The sequence below is a fragment of the Poecilia reticulata genome, linkage group LG20 (genome assembly GCF_000633615.1).
Source record: "Poecilia reticulata strain Guanapo linkage group LG20, Guppy_female_1.0+MT, whole genome shotgun sequence".
NCBI lineage: Eukaryota > Metazoa > Chordata > Actinopteri > Cyprinodontiformes > Poeciliidae > Poecilia > Poecilia reticulata.
Window position 1 is genome coordinate 19,787,797 of NC_024350.1, and position 20,485 is coordinate 19,808,281.

The 20,485-nt window shown below is 36.6% G+C and overlaps 2 protein-coding genes and 1 long non-coding RNA gene across 5 annotated transcripts; all 3 read left to right on the top strand.

Annotated features, from left to right (window-relative positions):
• The first annotated feature begins 963 nt into the window (after nt 1–963).
• Nucleotides 964–2,031, top strand: LOC103456770 (uncharacterized). The gene is made up of 2 exons (XR_532318.2): nt 964–1,296; nt 1,836–2,031. It is a non-coding gene; the product is annotated as an uncharacterized LOC103456770 (long non-coding RNA).
• Nucleotides 2,032–3,854: 1,823 nt separating this feature from the next.
• anxa13 (annexin A13) lies at nt 3,855–13,147 on the top strand. Its single transcript, XM_008396496.2, has 11 exons — nt 3,855–3,989; nt 5,358–5,433; nt 6,254–6,348; nt 6,440–6,610; nt 8,358–8,391; nt 9,919–9,998; nt 10,199–10,267; nt 10,348–10,449; nt 10,962–11,037; nt 11,127–11,239; nt 12,038–13,147. Exons 1-11 carry the CDS (start codon nt 3,975–3,977, stop codon nt 12,155–12,157), a joined length of 951 nt encoding a protein of 316 aa, XP_008394718.1. The 5' UTR covers nt 3,855–3,974; the 3' UTR covers nt 12,158–13,147.
• An 870-nt stretch (nt 13,148–14,017) lies between these two features.
• LOC103456772 (coiled-coil domain-containing protein 106-like) lies at nt 14,018–20,011 on the top strand. Of its 3 annotated transcripts, none has more exons than XM_008396498.2 (5): nt 14,018–14,161; nt 17,466–17,678; nt 17,783–17,992; nt 18,070–18,276; nt 19,048–20,011. In XM_008396498.2, the coding sequence occupies exons 2-5, from the start codon at nt 17,471–17,473 to the stop codon at nt 19,425–19,427; spliced, it is 1,005 nt and encodes a 334-aa protein (XP_008394720.1). In that variant the 5' UTR covers nt 14,018–14,161; nt 17,466–17,470; the 3' UTR covers nt 19,428–20,011. The 3 variants fall into 3 exon arrangements, with proteins under 3 accessions (XP_008394720.1, XP_008394721.1, XP_008394719.1); XM_008396499.2 differs by having other exon boundaries at nt 17,471–17,678; XM_008396497.2 differs by lacking the exon at nt 14,018–14,161 and adding an exon at nt 16,451–16,544.
• Nucleotides 20,012–20,485: the final 474 nt, after the last annotated feature.

Sequence of the window (20,485 nt, forward strand, 5' to 3'; positions counted from 1 at the left end):
TTCATGACAAACACCACAGGACAATGTTTAAACACATCTCGCGACACATTTTCCGAGGCTTTTATCTTTCGAAATGTGACGAACCCCCGGTTGGCATCTATTCATGCTCAGTGATTGATTGCACCAAATTATAAACCCAAAGGGCTAATAGGCAATTTATCTCAGCGGCTGACAGGACGGGGGCCATTTCTGGCTCTTCTCTAATGTCGACTGACGAACATAATGGATTTGGCCCAAAATGAGATGTGATATTTCTGGAGATGAACTCCGCAAATATTGGGACATCAGCGCTGATGCTACTGCCGGTGAACCCAACATGTCAGTCAGGGGCGGCTCTAGAAGGTCTGTCATGGGAGTGTCGACTAGTCCAAATAGAAACAACAAAATGTCGACCGGTGGCTGGATTTCCATTACAAATATATGCAAAACTGTCAATATTCTGCTAATGTTTAAGCAAATGTTGCAATTTTGGACCTTAATCGAACCGAGTTTACTGGACTATCAGGTGTGAAAACTCTGAAGTCTGAAGGTATATAACAAAAAAATGTTTTAGGTACCTTTTTTAATTTTATTCAAGTTGTTCTGAGTACCTTAAGGGTCTGACACCATTGATTTCTTTTGACTTTTTTCCCCGCCAAATAAATGTTTTGATTAAAAGTTTTTTTTTCAAGATTATGCAACATCATAGATACAACATGACAGACACACAAAATGGCACAGATTATAATTTATTTCAAGGAACTTCATTCATTTTCATTTTAAAATATGTACTTAATATGCAGACCTGACCTGTCCAGGTTGTCATTAGCTGTTTCCATTACAAATGTGCACTAACATAAAAAAAAAAAAACACAATGTAGCAATTATGGTGTTTCCATTAATTTTATTAAAAATCACATGGGAATAAGTTTGTTGACAGGATAATTCACTAAATAACATGCCATGGCATCGTCTTCCTCCCACTTCCTGTAGTTGTTTTCTTCATTTCTGCCAGTAGTAACGTCATGTAGTTGATTACATGACTCCTGTGATGTGAGTCATGTGATCTTTTCATGCGGTTTCTTTTTGTTGCTCTGGAAGCCATGGTTCGCCTACGCTGCGCTTGCCTATACCAAGATGGCGGTTCACTTCCGGAAGTGATAAGAAATAGTGTTTAAACGGATTTATAATGGACTTATACGAAATCTTCATGTGATTAACAGTGTTCCAGTGACTGGAGGAGTAACGTACATGTAGGCTACATGTCTGTCTTAGCTAGCAGATATAAGCTACTACGCTAATTTTGCTAGTTCGGCAGTAAGTATTACAGTAAATATCTGATATTTATCTTAGTATTACACAGAGGTGGAGGAAGAGTACTCGAAAAGTTGTAATCGAGTAATACTTGTAACATACTATTATTGTCTATTGTCTATGAACGAGGTGATCTAAGCTTGTGGCTCGTTTATTGTTGTCATAGCAACTCCATAGCAACTGCCTTCCAAGACGGCTGTCAGTCACAAAGTTTACGGAAGTGTGACACATTTTTTGTCGTTGGTTCTGTCACATTGAACTGGTTGTAACGTGATAAAAAGTGATTTTTAATGTAGACTTTTCGAAATTTGGCAAATAAAAATTGTGCCTAGAAAAACGGAAATGTGATCTAAAATAGCGGTTATTTTATTAACGTGTTATAAAACCTGTCATCAGACTGAAACTCTGCCTCCATGTTGATGCCGCCTCCATTCCCTCTCTCTCTCTCTCTCTCCCACTCTCTCTTTCTTTCTCTCTCTCTCTCTCTCTCTCTCTTCCTTCCTTCCTTCCTTCCTTCCTTCCTTTCTCGCACACACACGCAGATAGGAGGCCTGGGGGAAGACTGTCTTTTTGTGAGTGGGCTTTACTACAGCAGGAGCTAAATGGAAAGCTGAGTCTCTCACAGAAAAGCTCCTTCTTTATTGTCGACGGAGGAAACTGAACACTTTTATTCGTTTCTTTTTCTACAGGAACTGAACTGAATCATCCATAAAATAAAGTGCGCTTCGGCTAAAAATGATTTTACACTTTAAATATGATGTTTTTAAAAAATCTGTGAAGACGCCAGTTTAGAGACGCCAAGGAGAAAATGAGACAAATCATGTTGCATGAATGGAAACGTAATGGTTTAGATTTTAGGAAAGCTGAAACAAAAGAAAGACACAAAGAATCTGAAGGAATTTATTTATTTATTGTTAAGAAATGAACAGATGAGACTAATTCAGCTGGTTTCCCAGAATCACGTGACTCCGTGTGTTTCTCAAAGTTGGAGCCACCAGGGGGCGCTGTGGGCCTCAGGAAGTTGTAGGGAAGATGAGAAAAAAAAATTTAACCCCATAAATTGTTAAAAAAATCAGATTTAAAAAAAAAAATCTTAAATACAAAAAATGTAATTTTTTTAATAATATGAGAACACAGTCAGAATTTTGAGAAAAAGAAAATTAAAAACTCTGAGATTAAAGTCAGAATTTATTTTGCAGTGGCTCTAATCCTCTTCCGTACACTTCAAAGTCTTAATAAAAGATTCGTAAATTCATACGTTGCCGCATGCATTGTAGTTTTTTAACAGTAGTAGCTCGTCAGGCTCTTAATAAGTGGATACGTTCATTTTAAGCTGCAGTGACTCAATATGGCCACCAGATGGTGCTGTCGCCCCTTATAACGTCAGTTTATAAATCAAGTCCTGCAGTTTTGTCTCTTTTTATTTCGTCTTTCATTTTTAGTTTTGTACAGCCACCAGTCCAAAAGTTATAGTTAATATTTAAGACCACAAGAGGTGCTCTTTGTTTGTTTGTTATTTTGTTTCTGTGATTACTGTAATCGCTTTATACCTTATATGTTTGAGGGCTAGAATGTTCCAAAATAGACAAAGCAGTTTTTCAGACACAGATTTGTACAGTTACACGTTCCCACCTACATGTAGATTTTTAAAACTAAAACTATTTCTGACTTCCCCACACACGTTGCATTGGATCGGCTGACAAACAATCCTCTGACTGTGACTATTGACAGCAGGAGGTTGTCAGGCTCCGAATACGATGCGTTTGAGGTCCAATCAGGAGTCTGGGTGCTTTGTCAGCACCCAGACTCCTGATTCTCAATGCGCCCTTTGTTTCTTCCATAGACTGGCACCACATTCCACCTTCAATAAAGTTGGGAACCGAACACCCTATTTGGCAGCCTTGCATATTAAATGAACTGAAAATAGCTTGAATACGTGCATGTCTTATTCATATTTCTTGTCTTTTATGACTTTGTATTTGTTTTTTGTTTTTATAATGTAAATCACATTGAACTGACTTGTTCTTGAAAGGTCCTATACAAAAAAAAATTATACATATATAAAATACCATTGAATAAAACAAACCGTGTTGGTGTTACTTTCATTTGGTTAAAATAATTATCTGCAATTTCAAAATTCATTTTTTTTACTACTCCTGTATTGTTACGATCAAGCCACAATAACACTGGTATAATTTAAAATAATTATAAATTATGCTAATGTTAATATGTGTGTGACACACATACAGTAGATTAGGAATGATAAAGAATTAGGTGTTAATATATTAGTATGGGGGAAATCCAATGGAAATCTGCTTTGGGCCTCAAAAAGGTTTAAGCCAGCCCTGAATTTAATCTAGTATTTTATTCCATTGTTGTAAAATACAGTTACAAAAATACAGTTAACGTGTGTGGGGAAGTATTGACTTTATATGTCAATATTATTCCAATAAAATGAGCAGAGAGGTAGTTTAAAAAGGGATAGTTGAGGTTTTCATGCCTGTGTTTCATGCCGTGGAAAACGTCACATGGGAACGTAACAGTTAACGTACGGTCCGCGGTGACGTCACGCTCCGGCTCCCACTGCTTTTCGGGTCGCACTTTGGACTCGCGACGGGTGGACGATTTTTCCCAAAGACCCACCGCCGCCGACCACTTCACCCGCTACCGCAGGAAAAGAAATGGGCAACTGCCAAGTAAGTAGGCTCCGTTTTTTAGTGTTGTTATCTCCGAAAACTATCAAATTCATCTCAGTTCTGATGTTATCTCAACCTTTAACCGTTGGGTTTTGCTAAGTGCGTCGTGTGACGAAACGGATAATGCACAGAGAGTTTATGTTACGCTTTTACGTAAGCTGCTGAGGAAGTAAAGAGCTTCTGATTTATACGAAAAAGTGATGTTTCTTTAAGAGTCACCGTGAGACAGACGCCGTGTCAGAGGAAACAGCCACTCCTCTGCGGAATGCCTCTCCGTTAGCTGAGTGGGGGTCTGTGGATCCCACTAGTGGGGGTTGAGGGCTCTTTTCTACGTAAACTACGTAAAGAAAATAAAATGGTTTCTTTATGAGGTTTAAAATCAGTTAGCGTTTATAGATTTGAATTCTTAGCAATGATGAGGTTATAATTATTATATTTCATTAAGTTAATTATATGTAAGCGTGTAAACCTGCTATAAAAGTAATAATTGTGACTGTAAAATTCATAACTATGGCGTTTATATTCATAAAGAGGCGCTTTTAAGTCATAATTACAAAAATGTAGGTTAGTTTTAAAGTCAAAAGTAATAACTATAGTCATATTAAAGTTAATTATTACTGGAAATATACAGCTATGAGTACATAAAATAGTCAGAATGATGACAAAATTACAGTTATGAGATTAAAGTAAAAGTATATTTTTTAAAAATCATTAATTATAGGAAATATTAATAAAAACAATTGGAAATAAAGTCTTAATCAAGAAATATAGTTACAATTTAGGGATGTAGTCCTTATTAGGAGATGTAAGGTAGTTATTTTAAGATTTAATTTTATTATTGTGATATTTCAGTTCAGAAATTTGAGGTTCAAGTCATGGTAAATGAAATAAAGAAAGATTTTGTAGTTAAAAACTCAAAATTATGACTAAAATCTAAAATTATGGATTTAAAACTTTCTCTTATGACATTCCATGAGCCTTATTTCACTTTGAAGTAGTGAAAATAATTTCTCCTGTTTCATTAACATTCATAAGACAAACAATAATAACTGGTTTTCATTCTGAGAAGGTAAGAAACAAAAAGTCATTGTTCATTAACGGTATGGAAAAGGAAAGTGAAACTGTTCTGTATGTTACTTTCTGTGACCTTTAATTTGAAATAAAAACCCTTTTTTTGGTTGATAATTGCCTTTATCACCCAACCAGGTTTGTTTTTGGACTTTTGGGCCTGAATTCTTCAACCTGAGGCCTTAACCGCACATCCCCAACCCGCCTGCTGCTTCATGCAGCTCTGAATCTCGACTTAAATGATAATTAGTTTGATCTAATCAGCATCTGTTGCATAACAGCCTTGTTTTCTTCCTGCAGCCCACAGTTTTTCCCTACGAGGATTTTGACGTGGTGGCAGACATCAAGGCCATCCGCAAAGCCTGCAAAGGGTTCGGTAGGTTTCAAATATTATAAATCATATTTATGAGATTACCTTTTTTATTTTTGCAAGAACAAGCAACATCAGAATTTTCAAAAGTTGAATGTTTGTACATGAAAGTTTTATTCAAACCTTTGTGCTGTCAGTATTACGAAGAGTCTGAAAAAAAACAAAGAAAAAAAAAGTGGAAATATTTGTACGATGGAAAAAAGTAATTAAATAAAAAAAAAAGACAAATTAGAAAAAGGTACTAATTAATAAGAGTATGATTGGAAGTAGAATGGACAATTAAATATAAATAAGGAACCTTAATACAAAACAACAGTTGTTTATTTTTATTATATAACATTGTTTATTGCTACATGATAAAATAAACTGGAATTGTAATGAAATTATAGTAATAATGTCAAATTAATACTGTTGAAAATAATAAATACTAATTTATCTTACACTGTAGAATAAAATAAGTCTCATTTTTATTATTTTTTTATTTTTTGGCTACAACATTTGGCACATTAGTTACTCTATTAAGACATTTGTTGGAAATTTTGTCACAGTTTGTCCTCCATACAGTTTCACCATCCAGCAGGAGAACGATCCTAAACATTGAAAGGTTTAGGTCAAAGTATATTCATGTGTTTGAATGGCCTAGTCAAAGTCCAAACTTAAATCCACACTTATTTGTAAAAATAAATAAACTAATGAATTAAATTTAACTAAAAATAAATGCAATATGTTTTTGGTTGTAATGAGATAAATGTTGAAAGGTGTGAATAACTGATGATCTTTAGGTTTTATTCCCGCCTTGTTCTGCTCCGTTGGGTCTTTCTTTCAGGAACCGATGAGCAGGCCATCATTGACATCCTGGCTAACCGCAGCTCAGCGCAGCGGCAGGAAATCAAGGCGGCTTATTTTGAAAAATACGACGACGTGAGCGACTTCCTCCGTTAACTTCTAAAGGAGACCCGCGTCATTTCCCTGCGTATCTTTAAACCTTTCTGTTTATTCTTTCGCCTGTCAGGAACTGGTGGACGTGTTGAAGAGTGAACTGTCGGGCAACTTCGAGAACGCAATCCTGGCCATGCTGGATCCGCCCGTCGTCTACGCCGTGAAGGAGCTCAGGAAGGCCATGAAGGGACCGGGAACCGATGAGGACGTCCTGGTGGAACTCCTCTGCACCGCCACCAACGCTGTGAGCCGCCATCTTAACTTTAACACCACTCTTTACGGATCCTCTGCAGTGTCCTAAGATAATCTCCTTTCTTTCTGTACTTGACTTCCTTACTCTGTGTGAATTGCACATTCAGATTTGTTTCTTTTTTTGCACAATAATAAAATAATTTGGAGCAACTCTAGAAAAAAATTGAGAAACTTTTGTTGCTTTGATTGTTTCTCTTTTCTCATACATCCTGTAGTTTTTACTAAGAGCTGCTTTAAGATTTCTCTTAAATATCTGGCTAGCAAGAAAAGACAAGTTGGATGCTGGACAACTATTGTTTAGTTTCTTCTGAAACTAAACTACTGTTTTGCTTTTTTCTGTGTATTTTTGGAAACATTTTTGGAAACATAATATAGATAATGATGGAGGGAGAACCTCTTACACCCTTGTTAAAATGATAAAATATACATTAAAACCTTAATTTCCCCTCATTAAGTTGTTATTTTATGCTTGGACTCAAATAAACCACAATTCCTCTGTAACACTCAATCAGATACCTGGAATTTAATCTCTTTGGTATTTTTTGAAATCATAATTCATCTTCCTTGGAAGTTTTGGAGGTTTTAACTTGACCTGGATGTTTAGTTTTTTTTTCTTTGCAATTTTTCTCATTAGTCCAGAAAGTTTCCATTTTTTGTTTTTACCAATTCAGGAGAATTGATGGCTGTGATTATTATTATTTTTTTTGCTTTTCTCCAGACTGATACTTTTGATCTTATTTAACATCTCCACACTAAACGTAGATATCAAACGTAGATATCAGGAAATTTCAGCTTGGTCCGCTTAATTTTATTTCTGGCTAATTAGATTTATTCTAATTGATTTCAGACGTGATGCTGGAATCGAATCAAAGCATGAACCAGTAACATGATAGGTTAATGGTGTGCACCGTTATGTAATCTGGGTACTGCAGCTTCTTATTTTCGTTTTTTGCTGTTTTTCTTGAACAGATTTGTTTGTTTAATTTTTGATTTATGACATTTCAAATGTGTGAACAGGCAACATCATCTTTGGACATAATGAAAATAATGATAGAAACAAAACAAATCAGAGCTAAAGTATCAGAGCTTTGTCAACATGCAGCTACTATCAGCCAGAGTTACAAAGTAACTAGTTACATTTACTCAGTTACATTTTCTTGAGCAGCTTTTTGGGAAAAAATTACTTTTAGGGGTATTTGTACGTTTTACTTTTACTTTAGTAATTTCATCTTGAAGTATTTTTACTCTTACTTGAGTAAAACTTCTGGATTTTCTATCCACTGAATGAAAAACAAAAATATTTTAACCAAAAATTCACCAGACACAGACACACACCTGCAGGTTTTATTAAAGTTTTTTATCGAAAGAAACCGATTTGGAAAAATGTATTTTTGCCTGATTTTTTTTGTTTTTTTGTTACTTAAATGAATAATTTTCATTTTTATCCTTAAAATACCAAAATTTCCACTTAACTTTACATTTTGGACCATCTGATGATGTAATTTTTAAACATTAAATGATTAATAATTTGATCATTTACTCAGTAGTTGAGTAAATTTTTCACCAAACACTTTTTGACTCTCACTTGAGGACAATATTTGGACACATGTGATATGAGCAGCACCGATCCAGAATAAGAACCGGTCCACTTTCTGTCTGCAGGTTCATATTAGTGGAGCTAATCAGTACTTTGAGAAAAATGTTTTCCTAATATTTGCGTTTTTGTTTCCTGTCACCAGGACATCGCCATGTTTAAGGAATGCTACTTTCAGGGTAAGTTATGCATTTTTATAATTCAAGTTACTAAACCTTTTAATATCTACTGTTAGTATTTCCTGTCAGCTTTTAAAGGAAATGAGTCAGAGTGACTAATTGTTGTTATTGTTGAGTGAAGCTTTGTTTAGCCCATCCGGCTCCAACTTCCCCTTTAAGACTGAAGTTTTAAAACTAGCCAAACCTTTCAGATCAGCATGAACAAGTAAAAATGCTTCATTTTTTTTCAGTACACTGAGTTTGATTTAGTTAAATGAAGCCGTTTATGGGGTGGGGCTTTGTATGCATGAAAAATACAGACTTGTCATCTAATAACAGAGCAGAGCAGTTATTGTCAGTTCAGTTAATGATAAGGTTCAGCTTTAAGGCGTCTCTGCTGCTCCAACAGACTCTCCGTGTATGAGTTCCTCATAAACTTTAAATGTTTGATTTACTTTTTACTCATCTGGAAATCATTTTTGGAACAAATTGTTCACGTCCAACACTTTTTAAATACTTTTGTGTTTAAGGATTTCTGCTTTTCTTGGCTTCAAGAAAATACCTACTTACTTCAACCTGCCAGTTTTTACAGTTTTTAAAGTTTACATAGTGCTAAAGAATCTTAGGACTCAGATTATGATGCAGGAGCCAAAGATGAGGATGAGGAAGGGTTTGTTGTTTAGGTTTGTTTCTGCATGCAAAGGAAGAACAGAAGAATTTAGATATCAGACAGAGAAATGTATTATATTCATCAAATTAGAGCTGATTATAAAATTAAAACATCTTTTTAAAGTGGGTGTACAGTGCAAAATTCAATTTTTTTTACGATTTTGTTCTTCCATTTGAGTCTCAGCTAATTCTAAAAACAGCTCAACCGCTTAAAAAAAACCACCCAGACGATTTTTGGTGTCTGGAAAATGAGCCATTTCAAAAACATTCCTGTTACCTAGCAACTCCAGCTAAGCCTATCCCCGTTACCTAGCAACCCCAGCGGAGCTCCAGCATGTTTGATCAGCTGGTTTTTCTGCTGTATGTGGTACAAATAGTGGAGAAAATAGTAAAAATAAATTTTCTGATAGTTTCTTTATTTTTTATTTAACATCATTAAATACAATTTATGGAGACAAAAATAAAATGTAAATGAAATGTACAATGGCTGCTGGAAAAAGACAAGTGGTTTGTTGTTGACTTCCCATGCAGAAACCACTTGCTACATTGTTGTTGGTTGTGCAGGAGGCTCCACTTCTGCTTTTCAAAGATACACGGTTGTATATTTGTGAATCTATCGGCAGCCATTTTCACATGCGAGTGTAAACGTTGAGTTTGGGGGCGTGGCCATCAGCAGATTATTTAGATTTAAAGGGCCAGACCCTCTAAAACAGCTCATTCTGAAAGGAGCTAAGACTAAAATCTCACTATGTAGGAATAATTTTGTGCAAAAAATGAAACAAAGATGTTTGGAATTGCCAGTAGATCAATCGTAATCTGTTCAAGGAGAAATTACAGGTCACCTGAAAGATGAAAACTTCCTGTTTTGTGTTTTTTTAGTGCATGAGCGCGACCTGGAAGCGGATATCGAGAGCGATACGAGCGGAGACGTTAGAAACCTCCTCATGGCTCTGCTGCAGGTACGGAGTTTCCACTCAGCGCAGGAAACTCAACTCCTGCAGGGAAATGGAGCTCACTCTCACCGCACCCTGTCATGACCGTCACACACACTTTCTCTCTCTCACGCACACACACACACACACACACACACACTGGCCTCAGTCCAGCCCGACTTTGATTACTACAGAGTCATGGAGCCTCACATCTGCTCTCCTTACAGGGAAACAGAGATGAGAGTTACGATGTGGACGAGGATCTGGCGGAGCAAGATGCCACCGCTCTGTTCGAGGTGCCGCTTCCATCCTCACATTAACAAAAATCTATAATCAATAACGATCAGCTTTATTAATAATCGCCGGTGTCCTGCAGGCCGGAGAGGGTCGCTTCGGGACGGATGAATCCACCTTCAGCTACGTCTTGGCCAGCAGGAACTACCTGCAGCTGCAGGCCACCTTCAAGATATATGAGCAGGTGTTAGCTGCCACAGCAGATTATATGTTCAGATTATCAGTATACCGGCAGGCAGCTCACACTACGGTTATTTTCTGTAAAAGACAAAAGATGAATTGTGGAGGGAATCAATAATCTTGATTTCAGAATGGAAGAGGATTAAGTCACTGAAAAAATAGAATTAGGACTTTAATCTCAGAAGAGTAACGTTATAATTCTCAGGAAAAAAGATCATAATTCTGAGATTAAATTCAAAACTCAGGAAAGAAAAGAGAATTCTGAGATTAACTGCAAAATTCAGAGAGAGAAAAGTAATAATCCTGAGTTTGCAGTCAGAATTCTGAAAAAGTCATAATTCTGAGATTCAATTCAAAATTATGCAAAAAAGGAAGTCATTCTAAGATTAATTTCATAATCCTGAGTTGATCGGTTTCATTCAGGCTCTTCTGCAGTTTTCCTCAAATCTCTTTTATGACTTTTTGTAGCTACAAACACAAAGTTTATTTCTGATGCAAATCATTTTCCACTGGCAGCTTTCTGGTACTGAAATCCTGGACGCTATTGACAACGAAACATCTGGAACGCTGAAGAAGTGCTTCACTGCTCTTGGTAAGACAGAGATGAAACGTTTTTTAAACATTTAGATTTAAATTAAATGTTTAAAGTCGTAAATGTTGTGTCTTTTCTTCGCCCCGCAGTCAGAGTGGCTAAAAACCCGCAGCTCTACTTCGCCAGGCGTCTGCACAAAGCCATGAAGGGAGCAGGAACAGATGAAGACACTCTGATCCGGATCATCGTGTGCCGCTCCGAGGTAGTTACTCTGACGTCCACCAGGTGGAGCCAAACCCACAGAGAGGAGTCCATCTCTAAAGAGCGTTTGTCTGTGTTAGGGCCACCGGAGATGAGAGAAAAAGAGCAAATTTACGTCAAAAAACTCAGAAATTTTTAAGCTACTGAAGTCAAATATTTGCTTGAAACAACTCAAGATTTGAGATCAGTCTCAGAAATGTTCAAGTTTTTTTTCTAAAAAATTTGTAAGATTTTTACTTTATTTTTCCAGTAATTTTTTGACTTTTCAAACTCATGAATTTCCATGTTTTTTGTTTGTTTGTTTTGTTTGTTTTTTTGTTGTTTGTAGAAAATATCTCAAATTAATCTGAGATATTAATTTGAGATATTAATATCTCAAATTAATATCTCAATTAATTTGAGATATTAATTGAGATACTCTCAATTAAGAGAGTATCTCAATTCTCAGAGTTTCTTTGAGCAAATTTTGACTTTTTCAACTCAGAATTTCTAATATTAATGTCAGCATTTCTGGATTTTTCTCTACTTTTTTTCAGAAATTTACTTTTCCTTTTTTTTCTGTCTGTAATGATCCTAAAATGCTGCCGTGTGTTTGCTACTTTCTGTTAACATTTATGCAATAAAAACTAAAATAATCGTTAGATGTGGTGACTCCTGGGCTAAACTTTTTAACTTTTCCTTTCAATCTCATGTGCCACCCCATGATGAAATGCCACCCTGGGCAGTGTGCCATAATCTGGTTTTATTGTCAGAAAACTTATTTCAATAGACAGATAATTTCTCTTCTTTCCCCCATCAGTTTGACTTGGAGACAATCAAAGACATGTACCTGGAGAAGTACGACGTGTCCCTGAAGGACGCCATCCGGGACGAGTGCAGCGGCGACTTCAAGCGCCTCCTGCTGGCCATTTGCCACTAGCAGCTGCAGGAGTTTCCATCTAGCCGACTGAAACTCCTCAGTCCCTGCTATTATTATTATTAATCTCCCTTATACCAGGATACATTTTTAGTTCTTAACATTTATAATGACACTAAGATTTCTGTGTTTGTAACAAAAGTGAAACCCCGCTGATGTCACAGGGATGTCATAAATCATCTCTTCACTGCTGCTACTACTTATGCAATCACTCCATCTGTAATGAAGTTTCTGCTTTTTCTTGAAGGTTTTGACTGTTAATGAAGGAACTATCATGAAAGAAACAATGAAGTCATTTTTGAATTTGCTTTATGTTGTGTTTTTTTTTCTATCTTGAACTACAACACTGCAAAAACACAAAATCTTACCAAGTAATTTTAGTCTAGTTTCTAGTGCAAATATCTTTGTACACTTAAAATAAGACAAAACTAATTTACAACCAAATGTTTATAAAGATTTAGGATTTTGATTTAAGTAAATAATTTCTTTAATATTGACAAAAAAGTACTAGTTTCTACTGGTAGATAATTTTACTTATAACGACATTTTTATGTTATAAATGAACTAATCTGCCATTATTTACTCAAAATAAGCTCCTTATTTTGCAGAAAAGTTACTTGTAAGTTAGTTTGTCTTATTTCAACTGCAATAAGATATTTGCACTATAAACTAGACAAAAATGACTTGGTAAGATTTAGTGTTTTTGCAGTGCAGGCCTCGACAAATCCAAGTACATTTCACCTGATTACAACCTTGTTTTGTATTTTCTTACTAACAGATTAATATAATTACAGAGCCAGTGCAGACGTTATACTGTATTAACTGTGTTTAGATGATCTGAATTTTAACACTGAGATAATCTGATGTTTTATTTTATTTGTGTCTATTCATGGCAGCTTAAATTTCAACATTAATAGACACAATAAATACTGACAATATAAGCACTCTGTAGCCAAAGAGTTTTAGCCTAATAAAGTTTACTGTATAATCATTCTTTTTGGGTTTATTTTATTTCTTAGTCCAGATTTCACAGTTTTTACCAGCTTGACTGCTTTTTAGAGCATCTCTATAATCATAATCGAAAAGTTAATTTGTTCAATACAAAAACACACAGGTGCTCATTTCTGGCTTTTATTCATTTTGGTGATTATGGTTCATAAAATGCACACTGACAATAAAACACAGATTAAATGAAGATTCTGCTTTATTTATATGTGTGTTAATGAATCACAGTCGAACTAATCAGCTTCCAAGTGTTTAATTGTTTTCAAATTTTCCAAAAATCCATTCAGGGCTCTTAAATATGGCTCCGACATTTTCAGATATATACGGAAGCGTATTGCTATCGGGGAGGAAAATAATTTTTCGAGCGTTATCACGTTGTAACGTGACAATTATGTTGTATGAACGTGATTATATGTTGTATGAACGTGATTATATGTTGTATGAACGTGATTATATGTTGTATGAACGTGATTATATGTTGTATGAACGTGATAGTTTCATTTCCGGAGATTATGCTTTTAGTGCAGGCATAAAAATAAGGTTATAAATTAAAGACTTGAAATAAGACGAAAAAACGAACAAAAGTAACAAAACTGAGGAGTTGCTTTCACTGACGCTTGTGTGTATTTCGGGTAAGATTTTATCTAGGTTAAGAATTAAAAAAAATAGCATGACATGCTGTTTTAAACTGTATCTAAAGCAGTTTTAGATTACAAAACACTCTAACTGTCAACTATAACAAACATTGTAGTAAATATCTGGTCTACTTAGTGTAAAAGAATCGATACAAATCAACGCTTCCCTTTTAGTTGTCACAAGTACGACATTCAGTGAACGCAGCCGTTAGCTCCGCCCCCTTCTCCCAGACATGCCTGGTGTAGTGTCGCATTTCGCCTCTTGTCTCTGTGTTTCGATCAAACGGGGAGTTGTATTTCAAATTAACACCATAACAAACCCTGGAACATAACCAGGCTCTATTTGAGCAGCTGGACTCAGGTGAAGGTAGGTTTTTCTGCGTGTTTTACCGGCCGCCTTCCTCCGTTTACCCCCGTATTTTGATGGTAATTACGGTGATTAGCATCCATGTTGGTTGTAGGTAATTGAAACCTCTGCACGGTGGAAGGGTTTGCTCTGTGTATAGGTTTAATTACGTTATGGGGATGCTTTATCATTTGTCATTTTAAATATAAATTTTATCAAATGTATCCAGAGAATACATCTTTATAGAAAAAGATGTAGGATTAAGGATTAAGCCTACTTGTTATGTTTTATCCCGGTTGGAACTAAGGCAAATAAATTGGTATAATAACGCGTCACATATGTGACACTAATTCATTTCTACATGTGTATAAACAGTGTATTATGCCCTTGTTATAATCAGAAGACACAGTTCGTATGATGTAACATTAAATCTGGTTGCTTCAGTTAAAACTGGCTTCAACAGTTTGATATCCAGATGCCAAACACCTGAACACACCACTTCAGAACAGTTTGTGTCCAGGATGTGTGGGGTCTGCTGCCCTTTTTCTGACCCTAGTCCCATACAGGTCCTGGATGGAGGAAAGCATGGGCGCTGCACCAACTTTCTTCTTCACAAAATGAAATAAAAATAGAGTAGCATCAGATTTTAGCAGGATTTCTCTTTTTCCTTTGGTAAAAGACCAAAGACAAAAGCTATAGCACTAGCAAGAGAAATGCGATAGGCTATACCACATCTAATCCACATCTATAAATGTGGATTAAGTCATAGTACGAAGGCTTTATTGCCAGTCAGTAATCATTGATTTCTTGATACTTTGTTTTTAGGTCATGTGGAGCTTTTTTCACCACTGGAAAGTTAGGGCGTCCATAACGCGACAGCCTATCGTGTTTGTTTTGGTTGAATTTACCCAGAATGCCCTGTGTTGTAGTCCACTTCCTGCTTTTGGAGCTGTTTCTGGTCCGCTATTCGACCTTCACAATAGTTCACTTTAACTCAACCAAGACCGAGGTTTGTTTGCACCCTAAGTATCCTAATCCTGAATTTTAGTATTTTCTGTAATTTCCCAGTTGAGATTAACATCTAACCTGGTTGGTTATTTTATTGTACAAATAAACAACCAACTGTAATCATCAATGCAAAAAATTTAATTTAGACATTTTAATACAATAACCAATAAGTAGAAGACTTTCCTGTTCTTTTCTAATTTTTCTGATCTCATGCACGATTCTCCCCGTTGTAATAAATATGTGATGTGACCTCATGTGTCTGTTGATTAGGAAAAAAAAAAAAACTTAACCATGTTAACTTTTCTACTTTTCTATAAATGTGGATTAAGTCGTAGTACAAAGGCTTTACAGCCAGTCAATAATCATTGATTTCTTAATACTTTGATTTTAGGTCATGTGAAGCTTTTTTCACCGCAGGAAAGTTAGAGAGTCCATAAGTAAAGACATAAGAGGAAACTGTGCATTTATTGTTTTATTGGGATTGCAGTGAACTTGAAGTATCTCTATGTTCAAAGAAAACACAATTAAACATATTTTTTTTGGTGAATTACATCATGAAATATGCTGCTCTGTTTGTTGAGACTAGCTGCTTTATTACAAGAAACATCTGAATAACTAAAAATGGATTAAGTAATTGTTGGAGAATCACAAACGCATGGTTAACAATCATTACTTCATGTTATTTAATGTTGAATTGACATTTTCCCTTTAAAATATGCTTTCATTTTTTGTCAGGCTGTTATATATTTGTTTTTTCTCATCCATTCAACCTAATCAGTTGGACTTTTTACGTCATCGTTTCACTGGAATCACAGCATGAAGAGTCATGTTGCAGTTCCTCATAATAAAGGTGGATTCACTTTTTGTAAATGATCTGCTAATTACAAGGTCTTCTCTTAATTACAGGTTACAGATGTAATAATTGCATGGGCTGTTTCTTGTTGCTATGGAAACAGATTAAGTTAAAGCACCCCTCCCTCTCCCCCCAAGCAGCCAGTTGTTGATGGCAAACACCGAAATTGCACGAACCACCTGCATGTACTTAATGCTGCCGTTCACCGGGGCAATGAATGTGAATTTCTTATTTCCTTAAAAAAAAATTCAGTTTCTGTCATTAAAACTGTCTCTTTTATTTGTATAAAAAGTGCAAAACTCATCCCTGATTTGTTTATTCTGAAAAAAAAATGAATGGAAAGATGTGTCTAAACAGAGTGTTAGTTTAACGTCTAGCAGAGGTAAACATTACAAGTAGGGCTTGGAATCCGCCGCCCTGACGAGTCCGCTTGTCGGTTCCAATGACATGAGACGTATTTGCGTGATGACGTGATGTACGCGCTCCGTAGTTTGATTTCGAACGTTTCCAAGATGGCTTCGCGGCACCAGGAACCGTTCCAAAGTATGTTTGCATTTGACAAAAGAGACGATACTGGGGGCCACTGGCAGCATGTACAGAGCTTTAATTACAATACAACGTTGTCATTAATATCCTTAAATAGATGACTAGTACGAAGGAAAGTGTTTGCAACGTTGCTTAGCGACGGCGGTGACTTCCGGGGGAGACTAGCTTCGAGCGTAGCGTCTTCCGCTTTGGTTTCAACTGTAAAAAATTATTTGATAATATTGTTTTGTCACTATGAAATAATTACTTGTTTGTTTATTGTTTATTAAACATGATATAATTTTATAAATGCTAAAATAATCCATTACCTCGGTCCTGGACCTTCTTTGTGCAGGTGCAGCCCTCATAAAACAATGCTCTTTTAATTATTACAATTTTATAAAAAAATTTTTAAAGATGATCCTACAAATGGTAAATAAGAATATAAAAATTCTTATATGAAAACAGGTATATCTCAACAGGTGAATTATCTGTTGCGTAATTTTGTAAATAATATTGCTAATAAATTGGCACAAAAAAATAGGGATGTGTGATATATTGGTGTTAACATCAGCATCAGTCAGTGTTGGGGATTTCTCTCCCCCGCCATTTTTTTTTCCTTTAACATTGCTGTTGGTCCAATAAGTAAAACGGGCGATATTAACAACTAGTGTTTATTTCCATCTTGATGCCCCTTTATGTTTCAGGAGGAGGCAAGGGTTGAGCATATAGTGTTTGTTTGGTCATGTAACTGTTACAATGATGCAAAACAGAATTGTAAGATATTTAACTGAAGCCGAGATGAAATGTCTGTTGTATGGTCACTTTTTACAGTGTTTACAGGTTAGGAAAATATATTTAATCTTGGTTATCAGCCATCATAGCAGAGTTATCAGATATCACTTCAGTAAATATTTCTCTTCTCTGCGCCCTGGTTAGATTAGATGTCGTCCATGTGGCAACAGGAGCCATCTGGTTATTCCCCGTGTGTGGAGATCGACTCCAGCTCTGTCAGGTGCAAGGACCGGCTCGGCTCTTCGAGCTGGCTAAAGCAAGAGCAGGATGAGCTCCGGATAATCAAGTGGGAAAACTTCCAGGGCGGAGCATCCTCCGACGCCGTTCAGGACAACACTCCCAGCAGCGCCATGTCTGGTAAGAGCTGAAACTATTGATTTTTAATGTTTGTTTTAATCATTTAATTGTTAGCAAATCACCAAATTCTCATAAAATAAATTGTTACTCTTCGCAACGAGCAGCTTCGTCATTCGAGGGTTTGCCGCCGAGGGTTCTGCTCACCATCACAAAACTGCAGTGCATGCTGGAGAGCAAGCAGGAGCGCATCGCCGCACTGGAGCGACAGGTGGAGGACCTGATGCAGGATCGCAAGTTTCTGCGCAGTCAGATTGAAAACCTCACCACCAATCGCTCCATGGCGCCGTTTGTTGCACCCAGTTCAGCCACTGAGGGTCAGTAAATCTGTACTGCTGAAGGAAGCTCTCTTAACGAACTAAGAGGTTTTATTTTTGGTGTTTTGTGTCTTTAGCTCCCAAACCAAGCAAAATGCAGCATTCAGAAAACAAATCTCGAAAGAGAGAAAGAGCTTCTTCTTCTTCCTCGGCCAGCAACGACAGTGGCTCGGAGGCGTCCGACTCCTCCGATGTGTCGGCAGCGTCGAGTGAGCACCGACGGAGAAAACACCACAAGGACAAGAAACGGTCAAAGAAAGGGAAAGACTACAGCAGGAAGAGAGGTACCGAATGGATGGAAGGTTAATAAAACTAAAGGACCATTAGCTTGACCTCATGGGGCTTCAGCAGATCTGTTTGAGCACTTTGGAGATATTTCCACACAAGATGTAAGAAACAAAAGCTGATTTTTCATAAAAGTTCCACAAAAAAACCCAAAAACATTTTATTGTGAATCAGGGTGAAAACAGGCAAACAGCACTAAAACCAACCCTGCTGCACCTTGTTACGCATAATTTAACAGCAAGTACACAAAGTAGATCAGCATGAAAAAGTTAAATCTGTAGTGTATACGCTCAAATTGGTTAAAATAGATTTAAAAAATCAGGTATTATGAAATCGTTTTTTTGACTTTTCTCTAGCTCCGACCGTCTTTCCATAACATAAAGGCCTAAAGTTTTCATAACATGCCGTCGCTGCTCCGTCACGCAGCACCTCGGCTTAATGAGAGCTATTAATATAATAGCTTGTTGAGTGTTTATATTTCAAAACAGATAACAGATAAAGTGTATTTTACATCCTCCACTGGACCTTGTTTGGACCGTTTCTCTTTCCCGTTTCTGTAGTCCCCGCCGCCATCTTTGATTTAGTCTCAGATGACCAGCGGCGCCCTCTGCTGGAAGCCAAACTACAACACTGAAAGAAAGTCCAAGCAGACCTTATTAGTTAACCAATTGGAACTAAATTTAATCTAATAAAACATTAAGCGACAATTAATAGTAAGCTGATGTATAATAGCGTCTCATGCAACATCTTTTTTGCTTTTGTCCCATCAGCCACTGGCGTCCTGTACGTCATTAACCGCTACAAACAAGTCCTCTCAGCCTTCATCAAGAAGAAGAGCATGAGTGAAGCCTTCCGCCACCACGGCATCGACAGGAACACCATCGCCAACACGGCGTCCATCGCGGAGCTGCACCTTGCCGGAAAGGAAATGATCCCCCTGGTGGGTCAGTTTCGCCAAGGAGAAGAGACTCTGGTGAATTACGCTCAGAGATGCACCTTGGTCATCGACAGCGACCCCGAACTGTCCAGAAAAATCGACCAGATGAAGGCGAACGGCCAGCTGCTGCCCATATCAGGGAAGAGGTCCAGGGTGCTGCATTCTCACATGCAGCCACTAGGGGATGCTACAGAGAGCATCTTAATAGGCTGATGCCTAAAAATAAAAACTCAAAGAAGAGAGGGAAGATGGGTTTTCGTTCAGTTGAAGCTGCTGTTTTATGTCGCACATCCTTTAATTATTCTTTTTTTATTCATCACTTATTGTTTCTGGGGGAAAATGTAGCAGTTAAACTCAGAAGTTTTTATCTGTGTAGTAGCGGAGATATCCACCAGATGGCAGCATTCACCTATTTGATTTTCATAAATTATTTCAAAATGGCGGACTTTCGGGTTTCTTTTTTCCAAGTATTTGATTTTTAATAGAGGTGCTTGACTTGTATAATTTATAAATTTTTTGTGATAAAAAAAAGAAGTTATTTATTAAAAATATTTTTGCTATTTGCCTCTGTTTACATTCAGGACGATTTAAAATTAGCCTGACAGAATAATACAGCCATATTTAATAAGTTTTGATGAGGCCTGTTAAAAATACCGTTTGAAAATAACCTGTAAGCAGGAATTAAAGATGCTTTTCATTAAACCCACATTCCTTATTTTATATCTGATTCATATTCTAATTGTAAATGTTTTGTCATTAGAAAATCGTCACAACAAATAAAAGCTGGAAAACAGTCATTGGAATTAATGTGCTTCATGCATCACATATGTAACATACATGTGTGTATACACTATACATGTATATATTATTTTTAATTGTAAGGAAGCTGAAAAGTGTGGCATGCATTTGTTTTTGAGTCAAAACTTTGTAGAACTGCGTTTTGCTGCAATTCTACCTCCAAATGTTTTACTACATTGATCAAATATACAGTGTATGTTATAGCTTAACATACAGTGAGGATGAGGCAGCAGAAGTAGAAAATACTGCCACCTGCAGGTGGGAGTTAGCATCACTTCAACCCAATATTATTAACTATTTTTGTTGAAAATTTGCAATAAACTCACAGTTATTCTGAAATGACTGAAAACAAATGCCTGATTCTCGGTTCCACTATCTTGTTTGTCTTTTTGCATAAAATCCCAATGAAATGCTTTGAAGGCGCTCCGTTGCAGCTGGATGCTCCAGATGAATATTTTTAGATCATGACTTTG

Excerpts from the sequence above, each read along its gene's own strand:
- LOC103456772 (XM_008396498.2), top strand. The coding sequence starts at position 17,471 with ATGTCGTCCATGTGGCAACAGGAGCCATCTGGTTATTCCCCGTGTGTG. Across the intron at positions 17,679-17,782 it reads TCCCAGCAGCGCCATGTCTG|CTTCGTCATTCGAGGGTTTG; the intron begins GTAAGAGCTGAA and ends CGCAACGAGCAG. Across the intron at positions 18,277-19,047 it reads AGACTACAGCAGGAAGAGAG|CCACTGGCGTCCTGTACGTC; the intron begins GTACCGAATGGA and ends TTGTCCCATCAG.
- anxa13 (XM_008396496.2), top strand. Across the intron at positions 6,349-6,439 it reads ATTTTGAAAAATACGACGAC|GAACTGGTGGACGTGTTGAA; the intron begins GTGAGCGACTTC and ends TTCGCCTGTCAG. Across the intron at positions 10,268-10,347 it reads ATGCCACCGCTCTGTTCGAG|GCCGGAGAGGGTCGCTTCGG; the intron begins GTGCCGCTTCCA and ends GGTGTCCTGCAG.